Raw genomic sequence first — 14,128 nt, 5'->3', positions numbered from 1 at the left:
TTTTGCAGTTCAAGTTAAACTCCTCTGAACACTGACTTTTGTGTGATACTGGCAATATGATACTGGCCCTTCCCTCCTGGACTGGACTCTGAAGCCGCTTGAAAGTTCTCTGATGCCAAGTGCAACACTTTCACTGTGTCTGTCCTATCATCTGACACAACCTGCTACAGTCCAGTGTAGAACTTCTATAGTTTCACATTTTGCAGTAATGTCCCTCTGATTTGCTGCCAAGAGTGCACAAAGCAATAATCAAAGCAAAGAGTGGCTATACACCAAAATACAAAACATGTTTTGACTTATTTCACACGTTTTTTGTTTACTACATAGTTCCATAAGTGTTCATTTATAGTTTTGATGCCTTGAGTGAGAATCTACAATGTAAATGGTCATGAAAATAGAGAAAAAACATGAAATGAGAAGGTGTGTCCAAACTTTTGGCTGGTGGAGTATATATGTCTATGGCAACTGGACAAAGGAGCTGGACAAAAAAAATGCCATTTGTGTTTTATTTTAGAAGATAAAAAATGAAGAGAATTAAAACAAATTATTATTATTATTATTATCATTATTATTATTATTATTATTAACGTTCTCCCGTTAATTATATTCAATTTTAAGCACCGGTGGCCCCGCCCCTACACTCCGTTACGTCGTAGTCATGGAGATTGCGTCCCGCACTCGTCCAATCAGAAGCGGCGCTGAGGCCATGTGTGTATTGTTTAAACTGCTCAAATCGGACAGAGTTTTCAGACCGACTAAACTTGCTCCAAACTGAGTGATGGCGGCCGCCGTGTCTGTTAGCACAGCTGCCATAGATGAAACGACAGACACAGGGCCCAGTTTCGCCTCTTGTCCACTAAATGAAAATCACGACCTCGCCACGGATCAAGTAAACTGGGTGCCCGGAGATCGCCGTTATGCCGAACTCCTCCACGGAGAAGAGGACGTTACTCCGGGACGCGAGTGTCAGAGAAGGGTCGACGAGGACTTGACATCGCTGAGCCCTGAGGAGATTGAGAGCCGCTTGGAGAGAACCCGCCGGGAGTTTTACAACCGCAGAAAAATTATCATAAAAAACCTACCCTCCGACGTTAGCAACCAGGTAAAAAGAAACTACTAACCAACTGGTGATTTAATCGCTGGATGATTGATTGACGGTGCTCTTTGGCTAATGTTAGCCTAGCTGCCAGCTTGCCATGCTACCAATGTTAGCCTGCTAGCCATTTAACTCCTTAGCTGCCTTTAACTTTGTGATATTTGGCTGTATTGTATCTGAAGCTGGTTTTAAAAGTCAGCACACGTGTCATTGGTAGCAACCGAACCTCATTAGTATCTTCGGATGTTGTGGATGAGGTTAGTTAGCTAGCAGAACCTACGTTGTCTGCCAGGTGGTAGATAACTGTCAATAATGGTCATCTGTGGCCTGTATGACCTGACACTCCGGCCTTGTGGGTAACAGTTCAGTAGCTTTGACATTCGTGGTTTAATTTCGCAATGCAAGCCTCCAAACCGAATTGTGGGCGATATTAACGTATGCAGCGGGTGCTTTACAGGTGCACTGGAGCTTTATCATCGGCCCATCTGTTGTTAATGCTGCCGTCTGGTTCTATCAGCTATGCTTGTGATTTACTCATGATGCTACATTTTTTTTTGGAACGTGCCTGACTCGTGGGGAGCGGTGGGCCTGCGGGCGGTACCATTGTTCATAGAGGTTTGGGGGGGGGGGCAGTGGGAGTTCGAGATGTGAGTTGAAATATAACAAAAGGTGGAAGGCGTGGAGACAAAACGTTTCAGAAAATGCTAGACAGCATCGCTGTTGGTTTGTGAATGGCCGAAAGCAACGCAGAACAATTTCTCCTGCAACAATGACCGAGTTATTCACCTCCCAATTCCCCCCACAGGTGCACTTATTGCTCATTTCCCAGTGGACATGAATGAGTTAATTATATACAATGATGCAAATTTACAATTAAACAATCTTCCCTTATGTCATTATGTTGCAATGATAAACTTAAATGTGTGTGTGTAATTATTCTCTCTTCTTATTTACAGGAGGTCCATGAGCTGTTGGGCAGCTATGACTTGAAGTACTGCTTTGTTGACAAGTACAAGGGCACAGGTTGGTATAACTGCTTGTCTCACATGCTGAGTATTACATGTGCTTTGAGCTCAGTATATTATAAAGCTATAAAGAAACAAAAATAAACTGAATAGCCAAAGAGACGATTCAGCTCAGTATTTGCTGCAGTCCTTTTGATAAGGTTCACAATTTCAAGAGCTATTTCCATAAGAGATAAAGGTCCCTGACTCACTGAACAATAAAACAAATAGACACGTCAAAACTTAATTTAAACCTTCTGTACAGACTTTGCTTAGAATGGTCCATCATACAGTTGCTTATCTATTTGGTTGACAAAAGGTGTGTCACATCGCAGCGTCATCAATTCAAGTGCAGCAAGACCATCAGTTTCCTTATGTATGTGACCTCACATGCCCTGTGATGTGAGCTGCTTCTTTATTCCAGAGAATTGCTTGTTTTGCTCATGGATGAAGTGCATGAAAGATCAGCTTGCCATTGAACTGGAACCCCCCCTGAAAAAATAGCTTAGAATATGCATTTAAAATGCCTTTCCGCAGTGGCAGTGCAATGTTTCACTAGAAAGTGGCTGATAATAGTGGGCCTGAAAATTGCATGAGCCAGATGGTAAATTCAGGATATGCCTGGTATCCACCAAGCTGTTGTGGCATTGAGATGTGTTTTCTAAATCAAGTTGGCTGGTATAAAGATATTACCTTTTTAAATGTGGATTTCGGACCCAACTGCAGATAAATTCTTTCACCTGTTCTGTTTCTCTCAAAACATGGATAACAGGATGTTGGTTTGCCATGCAGCAGCACAGTGTAGGGTGTTAGCATACCTCACTAGAACATAGACAGGCATATTAGCATTGATAGACAGTGACATTAAAGCTCATACAGGTCTAGATGTGACTTCTTCTTGCTGTCAGTGATGCTCTGTCGGATAAAATGCCTTTGATTCTCGGCAGTCACCATGGCAACCATTGTAGTTTCAATAAGGGTAAAGTTGCACTGGCATAAAAGATGGTGTGTGCTGACATCGTGCCACCGGCATTGTCTTTTATCACAGCTGCTACAGAAAGAAACGGTGTCACCACCAGGGTTTGCTCCCTGAGACCTGCTGCGTATGAAAATGGATTTTTTTTAATTTCTTTATACTGACTGAACAAATGCCGCCTCCTCACTTTACACCAAATTTTTTGTTCCTCTCCTCTGTCTCCCATCGCTCTCAGCATTTGTGACACTACTGAATGGGGAACAGGCGCAGTGTGCCATCAAAGAGTTCCACCAGCATGCGCTACGGGACAGGGAGATCACCGTGCAGCTGCAGCCGACAGACGCTCTGCTGTGCATCGCCAACCTGCCCCGCGCTTTCAGCCAGCAGCAGTTTGAAGAGTTGGTGCGACCATTCGGCAACCTGGAGCGTTGCTTTCTGGTTTACAGCGCCTCCACCGGCCATTCCAAGGGCTACGGCTTTGTGGAGTACATGAAGAAGGACTCGGCAGCCAGGGCCAAGTCGGAGCTCTTAGGGAAGCAGCTGGGCTCCCGCATGTTGTACGTCCACTGGACTGAGGTGGGCTCCCTCACTTACCCACTGCTGCACTCCAAATGCCTGTGTGTGGACCGCCTGCCCCCCAGTCTGCTGACAGCCCAAGACCTTCGCACTGCCTTGGCTGACACCCATACACCGGCCTTCTGCCAGGTCAGATTAAGCACACCCAGAGAGAATACATGATACTGATTTTACACCAATAATAATGAATACAACCTTGACATGAAACTTGCTGTTGGCCTTCTATCCCTGGTGATTTTTTTTGTGTGTGTAGCTCCTTTAAATTTATTCAATGCAAGAGCCTATTAACAAAATTTGGATATCATTTTTGAGCTTTCTGACTGTTGTGTGCTGCTAAGTATATCCAAAACATTTAAAATTCTCCCTGAAGGTGTGTGTGGGATTCCCTTTAGGGTTGTGTTACAAACCGCGTACCCTGTGTTTGATCTTCCAGCACCTTTCACCTTTACCCCAGTTTTTTTTTTTTTTTCCAAAGTTTCTATAGCAATAGCAAATGCTGGTCTCTATGGCGATGACCACCTGACTCCCCCAGGTGGTGTCATTCAGCAGGCTTTTCTGGAATGAGAGAGAGGGGTGTCATTTTAGCACAGCACGGTCGCAGATTTCTATTGTTTTGATTTTTTTTTTTTTTTTGTTTTTTTTTTTGTTAGGATTGTGGAAAAAGTAGTGATGATTTAGGACCATTTGATTATTTAATTCAAACAGTTTTGTTTCCCAGTGTTAGTTTTAACAAGATACGACTGACTTGTTTATGAGGTTGTGAAATCCGGTGGCATAAAATCACAAGGCCACATGTAGTCGGTGATGGTGAGTAAAGGCGCTTACAAGCAAGTTTAACAGCCACATGGTCAGAAGAAGAGTACTTTTGTTAGTAACTGAACATTCAGGAGATGGTTTGATGTTTACAGGGTGTCCAGATTTGATCTGGATCTTCCATTATTTGCATAAAATGAAATCCTTACTAGGTGTTAAAATTCTGATCATTTGTTTTTTTTGGGATTGGGTCCTTTGGGTTGAGAATGCTGTCAGTGCTACATCAATTAAAAGGAATCGCAGTGTTATTGATGAAGAAACAAATTTTGAGATTTTCTTCTTTTTTTAGAGTCTTGTGCATTTCAAGGGTTTTATTGGACTTTTTTTTTTTAACATAAATGTCTTTTAGAATGTGTGCTAAAGTATGTATTCAACACTGAGTCCAGTGGATCAGGGTTTCTGCAGGGCATTAAAAGGCATTAATAGTCAATAAGTTGATTTTGTGAAAATTAAGGCCTTAAATGGTGTTAAAAATCATTACATTTGATTCTCAGTGGCATTAATTTTTTCTGTAGTTTTCAATGAAATATTTGGCTAATATATACTTATAGACTGCGATTTGTCAGCTATGTGCATCTGCGTAAACATGCCAAACCATTGTGATATTTGTTGCAGCCGGTCGGGTACATTTGCCAAAAACTGCATGTTTTTAAAGTGGCCAGAAGGCTGGACCAGGTGGAGGAGAACTGGGAAATTGGGAAACGCAAAAATGGCTAAAAAACGTGGATTTCAGAGAGTCCCGTGTGTGGTCAGGGGTAGTTTTTGAATTCAGAAATGGTGAAATGTAGGGACAGTTTTGATATAAAAATCTTTTTTTTTAAAAACAAAACAAAACAACAAACCTGTGTAATTTGAGTTCATGATTGTGGCATTAAAATTTTTACAGTATAGCATTAAAATGGCATTAAAAAGCCTTAAATTTGGCTGGTTGATTACTGCAGAAGCCCTGTGGAAAATTATTCTTCTTTCAATCAATGATTTCTGTATGTTGTGTTTATAGGCAGCAGCATTTAGACGGATTATGTCTGTGGATTTCAGAATCACTGTTTTCACTTGTCTCCACAGTTGGCTCAGGGACAAGACGGAAGTTTCCGGCGTTTTGCAGTCTTGGAGTTTGCCACTGCAGAAATGGCCGAGGAGGCACAGCGACTCACAGATGGCCGGCTGCTGGGCGGGACGCACATCAGGGTGTCCTTCTGTGCCCCGGGCCCTCCTGGGAGAAGCATGTTGGCTGCTCTGATCGCCGCACAAACCATGGTATCAGATCAATACGCTGCATTCGCATGTCCAAAGTCACCCGCTTGGTTGCGCTTGTGCTGAATCTCCATCTTGTGCTCCGTCTCTTCAAGGCTGTAAACAGAGGTAAAGGTCTCCTCCCTGATCCCACAGCCATGCAGATCCTCACAGGCCTCAACAACCCCGCCACCCTTAAAATGCTGCTCAGTCCTCTGTCACAGGGACACAAACAAGGTGAGAAGACCTCAGCTGCTTTTAATCGATGGTTCTAAGATTTGTTCTGGAGCCGTGGATCCTCATGTGATTTATGTCCAGGTATCCTCGGAGCAGCCCCTACAATGCCGCTGCTGGCCAACCCCGCTCTCTCCGCTGCCCTGCTCCAGTTGCTCCTGCAGAACCAGGCCAAGGCCCAGCAGGTATGACTGCCTTTTAACCTTTGCTCCGACCCGTTCCTTCTTGCTGTTCCTTCAGCCTGTATTTAAATCATCCTCTGCAACGCATGCAGAATTTCTTCCCCACTTTCTGCTCTGTTCCTTCTTTGCCATTAGCAAGCCTTTCTGGGAAATCATCTTCTGTGGGCTCAGGTGCTGCACAATAAAGAAAACCCTCTCGTGCCTTGTGTGAGTGATAATGGTGTTTGTGTTGTGTGAGGTGAAGCTCGACGGATCCAGAGGGCTGCACTACGAAGCCAGATTAGCGGGTTAGCGAAGTATGGTGAGCTTAAATGTCAAGAAGGTGGCTCTCTTTGTGAGCTGGCTAGATGGTAACCATGGAAACCTATGCTGTGGAGCTAACCTGGTCCAGAGCAGGTTTTGTTCAGAGTTTTGGATGGAAATCGTCTGGAAGAAGCGTCTCCGTTTAACCAAAGCCTTTCCTGATTTCTCTATTAATGAGACTCGGCTGAGGGAACACGTTGCATCTGCAAACCTGTTTAGCTGCATGTTACTAATGCCACTGAACAAAGCTGTGCAGTTATAGTATCACACGCCGTATGCATCGTGTTGCCATGGGAACCAACATGTATTCAGCTGAAGAAATCACTTAAATATATTTTTATGTTGGCCTGATTTGCTGCGAAGTCTGTTTGAAACTGCAACAAATTCGGAAACTGATTATTCTGCTGGTTTTTCATTAAAATTCCACTTAGATTTTTGAAAAATGTAAGTGATATCCTGCATTATGGGACAGTGTCAGACCTGCTGTATCATTTGCAGTAGCAGCACTTTTTTTTTTTTTTATTCCATAAATAACGTTTATGGAAGCTGCTGAAGCTGCTGCCCACGGTTCTTTTGTTTTGTGCAGAAGAAGAGTCACGTGACGCGTTAAATGTCCCCTTTTTATGTGAACGTGCTCAGAATTTAAAGCAGAAAGCTGAAAGCCTCCTTCGTGATACCTGTTAACTCTGACTGGGATTTTAGTTTTTGCCGTGCCGACTTGCACAACGAAAGCCTGCCTTTGTCAAACTGGTTTCTCAGTACAGCCCTCTGGTCTTTGATATGATTGGGTGATAGAACACGCATTGGCTGGGTAAGCTCTCGCTAGGAAAGTGTGAGGTTTCTGTGTGTGAGTATATTTTTCTGAGTGATGTGGTAAGTGTACTACTCCATTTGTCGTGCCAAAATTGTAAATAACTATTCTGTAAGGACATAATTCCACATGTGGTGAGTAAACCTCAGTGCTGATTAAGTGTGCTCGTGTGATTCAGAAGTTGTTGTTTTTATTTTTCTTCATTTTGCCACGGCTGGAGTGTTCTAGCAGGCCTGTGTGACCCTCTTGTGACTCTGAACTCCACTCTCTCCTTTGGCCAGCAGGCTGGACTCATCGGGGAGAATCCTCTGGCTGCTCTGCCTGTCCAGCAGGGTGTCCATCTGCTCGGAGACCTGCCCCAAGGTTTGGCATCCGTCAGCTCCAGCCGTAGCTCCTTGAGCCACAAATTGCATGTCTTTACTTTGCCACTGGCGATAAACATCTGTATCCCCCTTTTCCTGTCCATGCTACTCTTTACGTTGCTCACAGTGTTTCAGTCATGTTGCAGCGTAACGTATACTACCAGTCAAAAGTTTGGACACTGTCTCAATGCGCAAACTGATGACGTCAGGCCGGGCGTCACATAAAAACTCACTCACAACTCCGTTTATATTGGTTATAGTTTTCTCATTTTCTGCGGAAATTGTGAAATCAAGCGGGACCCGCATATTTCTCTTTTTTTTTTTTTTTTTTTCCATGAAAAATGTGAGATTCTTGTGGGAATTATGCACTGTTTTGCGGGGATTATGCGGCCTTTTGGGAAATAATTGACCCCCACATAATCAGCGGCATTTTGGTGATTAATGCGGGAATTCATGCGATCGCATAATCGCGTTTTTCTGGAGGGTCTAGTTACACTAGCAGCATCAACAGCTACTTTAAGTGCCAAGGCAAAAGAAACATTGAAAGAGAAGGAAATGGCTGCAAGAAAAGCCCACCAGCAGGAGTTGAAAAGGAAGGCTGTCCAGAGACTTGCACAGCTTGCTGCAAAGAGAAGAAAATTGGCAAAATAGGAGTGTTGCAGTGAACTGACTTGTATATAGTGTACACAGTAGTATAGAACTCTTATAGATCTGTGAAATATTTTGAACTGAAGATAGTGAGAAAAGATTGAAGAACATGTAAGTTAACTTTTCATTAAATTTGCTGACTTAAACAAGTCTAGTATTATTATGTTTTTGATCATTTTTATCAGTCTAACTGACTTCTATTTTTATCACTCAGCTTCAGAGCCCCCGCCCCGCCCCGCCCCAGCAAGTCAATAATTTTCAGCTGAAATCAGAATTTCCTGTTGCCATGTATGGATGTGGAAAATACTGAAATAAAATCTATTGAATGAGAAGGTGTGTCAAAACTTTTGACTGGTAGTGTATTAGAATTCTACACCTATAAAATTCTGCATGAAGTTGATATAAAAATCTTTTTTTCCCCTATGAGAGGTAGCCAAAATGATCTGTAACTAAACATGACATTAATATTAATTGACAATCGTGGATGGCTCCATTTTCAGTAGGTGGTGTAGTCCCAGGTCTGGGTCTGCAGACGGATCCCCTGCCCCCCTTAAAGTCAATGCCACTTGGTAGAGCCCTGGCAAGGGAGCAAGAGTCCCCCACATCAGCGGGTTCCTTCCCCCAAACTTCCTCTCCCACCCTACCGGGCATCTCTATGCCCCTGTTGGGGGGCATGATGGGGGCAGACGCCCTCGCAGCACAAGGGGTGAGATCCAAAGTCATTTCCATTCTATATTTTGAGCTGTTTCTACATTTTTCCACCTTTTTTACTTCTTCAAAATGGAAAAAAAGAAAAACAGAATCTACCTCTTCCCTCATGCCAGGTATCCATACTTGGAGATCCTCCAAAAGATGCAAATCTTCCCCAGAGTGCTTTCCTCAATGTCAACAATGTTTTCCCCTCAGGTGAAGTACTTCTTTTTTTCCCCTCTATGGGTCAGATTCTCCTAATCAGCAGTCTGCTCCTGCTTGCTGCATCAACTTAAGTATTCAGATAAGCATAGCCACTGTATAATATCTAACTGCCCCCTCTTTCTACTCCAGGAGGAAACTGCAGACCTCACCCCTATAGGAAGAGGCCAACGCTGACTAATGTGTCCAACCAGCACGCACACCAGAGCATACCGCCAAATTACAGCCTGCGTTACCAGGATTCCTACAGCCCTGAGTATCCTCCTCTACACCAGGTAAATTGTCGCTTTTTCTTTGACTTTTAAAACTTATGTCCTCCTGACATTACTTTGCAAGTCATGGTGACCTGTTTAAATTACGACACAGTAGCTGACTGCCCATTGCTGCCAGTTTATTAAGCAGTGTGATGTGATGTGGCCTCATGACCGTCTCTCCTCAGGATCCCCTGGCCCACTTATACGAACAGCAGGAGAATCTTGATGACGGAGCTTTGGCTGGATTCGGTCAGCAGGTAGTGTTGCGCGAACTACACCTTTGTTTTTTTTGTTGTTTTTTTTTTTAAGCGTCATTAAATGAAATGCACATTGCGCTTTAGTAACAATGTTGTGAATTTGTCTCCGCAGCTCTCCCGTTACCCTGAATACAGTGAGCGGTTTCCCCTCTACAGTTACCCTTCCAGCCCACCCCTGCCTTCATATTTCAGCTCAGGGCCCGAGGGCTCCAGTAACAGGAACCTCCCGACCACACAGCTCAACAGGGTAAAAACCCAAAGCTTTGAATTGATTTCGACTCGTTTTCTTTTTGAGCGATTGATTACTACAGGAACACGAAGGTGGCACTGTAAGAGATAAAAAGCAGAGGGAGAGGTTCTAAGAATAAGCCGGTGTTAAATAATTAATGTTGCGCTGCAAGTGCCTGAATACTGTAGCAGAAGTCCAGGTCACTGAGAGTTGCCTGTTTTTCCTCAGGCTGTGGGGATGCCTCCTGTGAGCCACACCACCGACTTCCCGCCAGGCCTGGGGAATGTTATGAAGGTAATTTACACTGGAAAAAATGCTCCTCTCAAAACAAGAGAGAAAAAAAAACTTATTTCAAGGAACTTTTACCTTGAAATAAGTGGAAAAAATCTGCCAATAGAACAAGTGGAAAAATGGCTTGGTACGATTTCTTGAAATAAGATATGATACTTAGAATATTGAGATCTTTAAATGAACTGGGAACACTTATTTTAAGCTGTATTTTACCAGGATTGTCAAGCTTAGGTGTCTTAACCCTCCTGTTGTCCTCATATACGGGAACCAAAAAATATTGTTCCTTTCTCTGAAAAAAAATTCAAAAATTCAGCAAAAAATTCCCCAAATTTATAAAAATTTGCAAAATCCTCAGAAAGAAAATAAAAAAAAAAAATCCTTAAAGGTTTCCCTTAAAAGTTTTATATTTACAAAAAAAATCACCAAATTTGGCAAGAAATATAAATTTTTAAAAATTGTAAATATTTTCAAAAAATGTATAAAAATCTCCCCCCAAAAATCCTAAAAAAAAGCTTAAGTGAGTCCATATATATATATATATATATATATATATATATATATATATATGTGTGTAATACTTTCTTTAAGAACATTCAGAAAAAAATCCACCGAATTACGCTGGATTTTGGTTTATTTTTTTTGTGAATGTTCTTAAAGAAACATTCTTTTTTTTTTAAAACATTTCTTTTTTTCCATCAAAACTTCCCAAAAAATGTTGAAAATGTGGAAGTTTTCATTGTGAAAATAATTTTTTTTGACACAAGGGTTAAAACAAGATAATTTTAAAATTGTTTGACTTAACAAGATATTTAAGATGCATTGTCTTCAAACAAGACCCTCCATCTTGCTGAAATGTCACTTGTTAAGTGAATTTATCTTAAATCAAGTGAGAGCAGGCGTAAACTAACCGTGACGTCACCCGTTGGTTTCAACGCCGAGAAAATTAAGCCCGGATTTTGCTACTTCCTGGTCGCCGTTTTGGATTTTTTTTGAGCCAGTGACGTAAAAAGCGTCATCAAACAGACTGGACCGGAGAGCAACTAGGGGCAGGATTGGCTGAGGACTCTCTTATCCCGCCCACATTTTACCGCAGAGGCTTCTGTTGCTGTCTATCAAGTATAGCCACGCCCCCTGGCTCCGCCAACTTTAGCGATTTATTTAAAATTCAGTATTGATTTATTTTAAGATCAACCACCTGATCTCTCATTGTGACCATGAAAACTAACGGGAAAAAAATCCTGAGCTGTAGAAAATCAGTCTATCAAATTTTATTTTCTCCAAAAATGAATTTGGGTCTATGGAGAAAAAGCTTTTTGGAGCCAACCCTAGCGGACGGCGTGATATTGCAAGTTTTTGACACTTCTGGGTTGGCTTCAGTTCTGGAGCCAGATGCTACGTCTACTATATATACAGTCTATGAGTGAGAGGAGATGTTTTGACTAAAAATAAGACAAGTAAACTTGGTAAGATTTAGAGTTTTGCAGTGTAGAGACTGTTGTTTATTGGAGTTTTTGAACACAGTTTTTGCTCTTTTACAAAGTTACTTTTCACTGATTCGTTTTCATTTTTATATTTCTCTGCTAATTACAGACTCCCATTGGTAGCCACAAGCGAGTCTTCTCCCGGCTGATCCCGTCCCCGGAGCCGAGCCCTGAGGGCGGCTACGTGGGCCAGCACTCCCAAGGCCTCGGTGGTCACTATGCAGACTCCTACCTTAAGCGTAAGCGTATATTCTAAATACAGCTGAATGCTTCTTGCCTTATGAGTAGCCATTCAACAGCCAGGACACAGTGGCATCTCCTCCCCATCTCCTTCAGTGGACTTTGTAGCTTGGCGGTCCTTGGATTTGTCTCCTGTGAGTGACCCCTGGAGGGCGCTGAGGAGTGCAGTCTGTTGCTGTCTGGACAGTTGTCGCTCAGTGGGAAATTATCGGTTGTTTGGTTTTTGTTTTTGTTTTTTTCCCCCTTTTTTTTCTGTGCATGTATGATTATAGCATGTTTGTAAATTAAGTTTTTACTTTTTCCTATTTTTATTTGATTTTTAATTTCCTGTTGAAAAACGTGTACAGTGAGAAAAAATGGTTAATTAGCTAATGGAGTCTTTTCTTTTAAGCATTTTTTTTATTATTATTCCTGTATTGTGTATCAGCAGATCTACGGTTGGCCAGTTTTCAGCGGCAGCTCATAGCAGCTGCTTTTTATAACTGACATCTCACTAAAATGTCATGCTGTTCACAATTTCTGGCAAAGGGACTCGCATAGTGTAAAAAGCTTTACTTCAAAGGCTCGACTTTTTAAAATGGCCTTGCTAATTCCATGTAAAAAAGTTCATGAGTTTGTTTAATGAGATGGTGTTTTGTGTTGTGGTGGGTTTTTTCTTGTTTCCCCCTTTACTACCACAGGGTTGTGAATTTTGCTGTTAAACTTCTTCTGGTTTCAGGCATTTTTCTCATTGGTTAACGTGCAGCTTTCCATCCACCAATGACTGATGTATGTACCAGAGTTTGTATTATGAGGTGAAGCTTTTTACCATTCTGGGATGTTTTCTCAAGCCTTCACTTTTCCATGTTGTTCGTCTTTTGATCCACGCCCTCCAGCCTGTCCGACTCTTCCTTTTTCCTCCACATCGGTTGTCGAGTGATGCACGTGGAGGGCACACTAATTTGTTCTCACCTGTATAAGTTGCCATTTCAAGTCTCCTCTCACTCACATGTCCAGGAGTAGACTATTTTCTGTGTTTACGTGGGTTCTGCATTGCGAAGTTGAATTTTGAATGTCTTTAAAAGTCTAAACCTCACATCGCTGGGTGGGTGGGGCGGTGGACACGGGCTGTGTGCCATCTCTGGAGCTGTCAGCAGATGGTGAATACAGGAACATGTCTCCCCGGCGAGTGGCTCGACTCTCATCTGAATTCTTTAAATGAGTACATGGCAGCAGGAATGATGTGCGCAGCTCAACGTTTCCCAGTAATGGTGGGAGTTAAGTCTGTCTGGGGAGATACTAGTGGCAGATGATTGGTCAGTAACATGGCTGTCTTTGTTTTTCTTTTCTTTTCTTTTTTTTTTTTTTGAATAATTATCTGGTTGACAGTTTGATTGTGAAAAACCCATTACCTCTGATTTCTGCTCGGAAATGCAGCTACACTTGAGCCTTAACAGTGTTATCTGTGATCTCATCCTGCCCTGTGTTGGCTTCCCTCTTCATTTACCATTTCTGTGTTATTTGCTGTGTAAATAGTTCAAGCTTGATCCTTTTTTTTTTTTTTTTTTCCCCTCCCCCTTCGAGTCCAAAACAATTGTTTTCTTGAATCATACCTGCCTCTGGTCTGGTGTTTAGAATGCAATTTGCTGCTCTTTGTGTTTTTCTTGTCCCCCTCCCGTACGTTTGAAAGCTGACGTGACCAAGAGTGGCACCACAGCAGACTGCTCATGTTGTGTATAGACCAAGAGATGCAGCTGTACTGTATGATCATCATTCACTCGGAGTGATTTACCTGCTACCCTCTCATCTGTACCACCATGGTTGTCTCTGTATGTGTGTGTGATGTGCGCAAGTAAATGTTATTTAAACTCATCACTTCTTGTGAGCTTATTTACCAAAAAGTTTAGATTCAGTCCGATATAAAAAATCTTTCTTTATTTTGCCCTAAAGACTTAACCTGTTAAGCTGTTGGCATGTTTAGTTGAACACTTAATTAGCTCTTTATGCAGCGCTGCCATTTGAGTTTAAGTTTTAGACAAATGAAGCTTGGAGCGGAGTTCTTGCAGTAGCTTGCAACTGAAAGGCTTAATTGGTCGTTTCTTCCTGAAAAGCCGGAAACCTTGATTGCGGGAAAGAGATGCCTCTGATCATTTCTTTTTCTTTCTACATCAAAAGAATGTTGATGTAGTCCTTCCAGAGAACCAAATCAACACTTGAAAATAGCAGAGAAATATTATCAGAAAATGG

General features: G+C 42.2%; 1 protein-coding gene across 4 annotated transcripts; it reads left to right on the top strand.

Moving 5' to 3' along the window:
* Nucleotides 1-718: 718 nt before the first annotated feature.
* raver1 (ribonucleoprotein, PTB-binding 1) lies at nucleotides 719-13,753 on the top strand. 4 transcript variants are annotated; one of them, XM_022207323.2, is made up of 15 exons: nucleotides 719-1,102; nucleotides 2,053-2,119; nucleotides 3,312-3,781; nucleotides 5,531-5,722; nucleotides 5,815-5,935; nucleotides 6,017-6,117; nucleotides 6,250-6,321; nucleotides 7,513-7,591; nucleotides 8,742-8,944; nucleotides 9,063-9,144; nucleotides 9,283-9,425; nucleotides 9,590-9,661; nucleotides 9,774-9,908; nucleotides 10,119-10,184; nucleotides 11,772-13,753. In XM_022207323.2, exons 1-15 carry the CDS (start codon nucleotides 779-781, stop codon nucleotides 11,916-11,918), a joined length of 2,274 nt encoding a protein of 757 aa, XP_022063015.1. In that variant the 5' UTR covers nucleotides 719-778; the 3' UTR covers nucleotides 11,919-13,753. The 4 variants fall into 4 exon arrangements, with proteins under 4 accessions (XP_022063015.1, XP_022063013.1, XP_022063011.1 ...); XM_022207321.2 differs by lacking the exon at nucleotides 6,250-6,321 and having other exon boundaries at nucleotides 720-1,102; XM_022207319.2 differs by lacking the exon at nucleotides 6,250-6,321 and having other exon boundaries at nucleotides 720-1,102; nucleotides 7,510-7,591.
* Nucleotides 13,754-14,128: the final 375 nt, after the last annotated feature.

This window comes from Acanthochromis polyacanthus, chromosome 21 (assembly GCF_021347895.1).
Source record: "Acanthochromis polyacanthus isolate Apoly-LR-REF ecotype Palm Island chromosome 21, KAUST_Apoly_ChrSc, whole genome shotgun sequence".
Lineage (NCBI taxonomy): Eukaryota > Metazoa > Chordata > Actinopteri > Pomacentridae > Acanthochromis > Acanthochromis polyacanthus.
This window is presented reverse-complemented; position numbering and strand designations above follow the sequence as displayed.

Excerpts from the sequence above, each read along its gene's own strand:
- raver1 (XM_022207323.2), top strand. The coding sequence starts at position 779 with ATGGCGGCCGCCGTGTCTGTTAGCACAGCTGCCATAGATGAAACGACA. Across the intron at positions 3,782-5,530 it reads ATACACCGGCCTTCTGCCAG|TTGGCTCAGGGACAAGACGG; the intron begins GTCAGATTAAGC and ends TTGTCTCCACAG. Across the intron at positions 9,662-9,773 it reads TGGCTGGATTCGGTCAGCAG|CTCTCCCGTTACCCTGAATA; the intron begins GTAGTGTTGCGC and ends TTGTCTCCGCAG.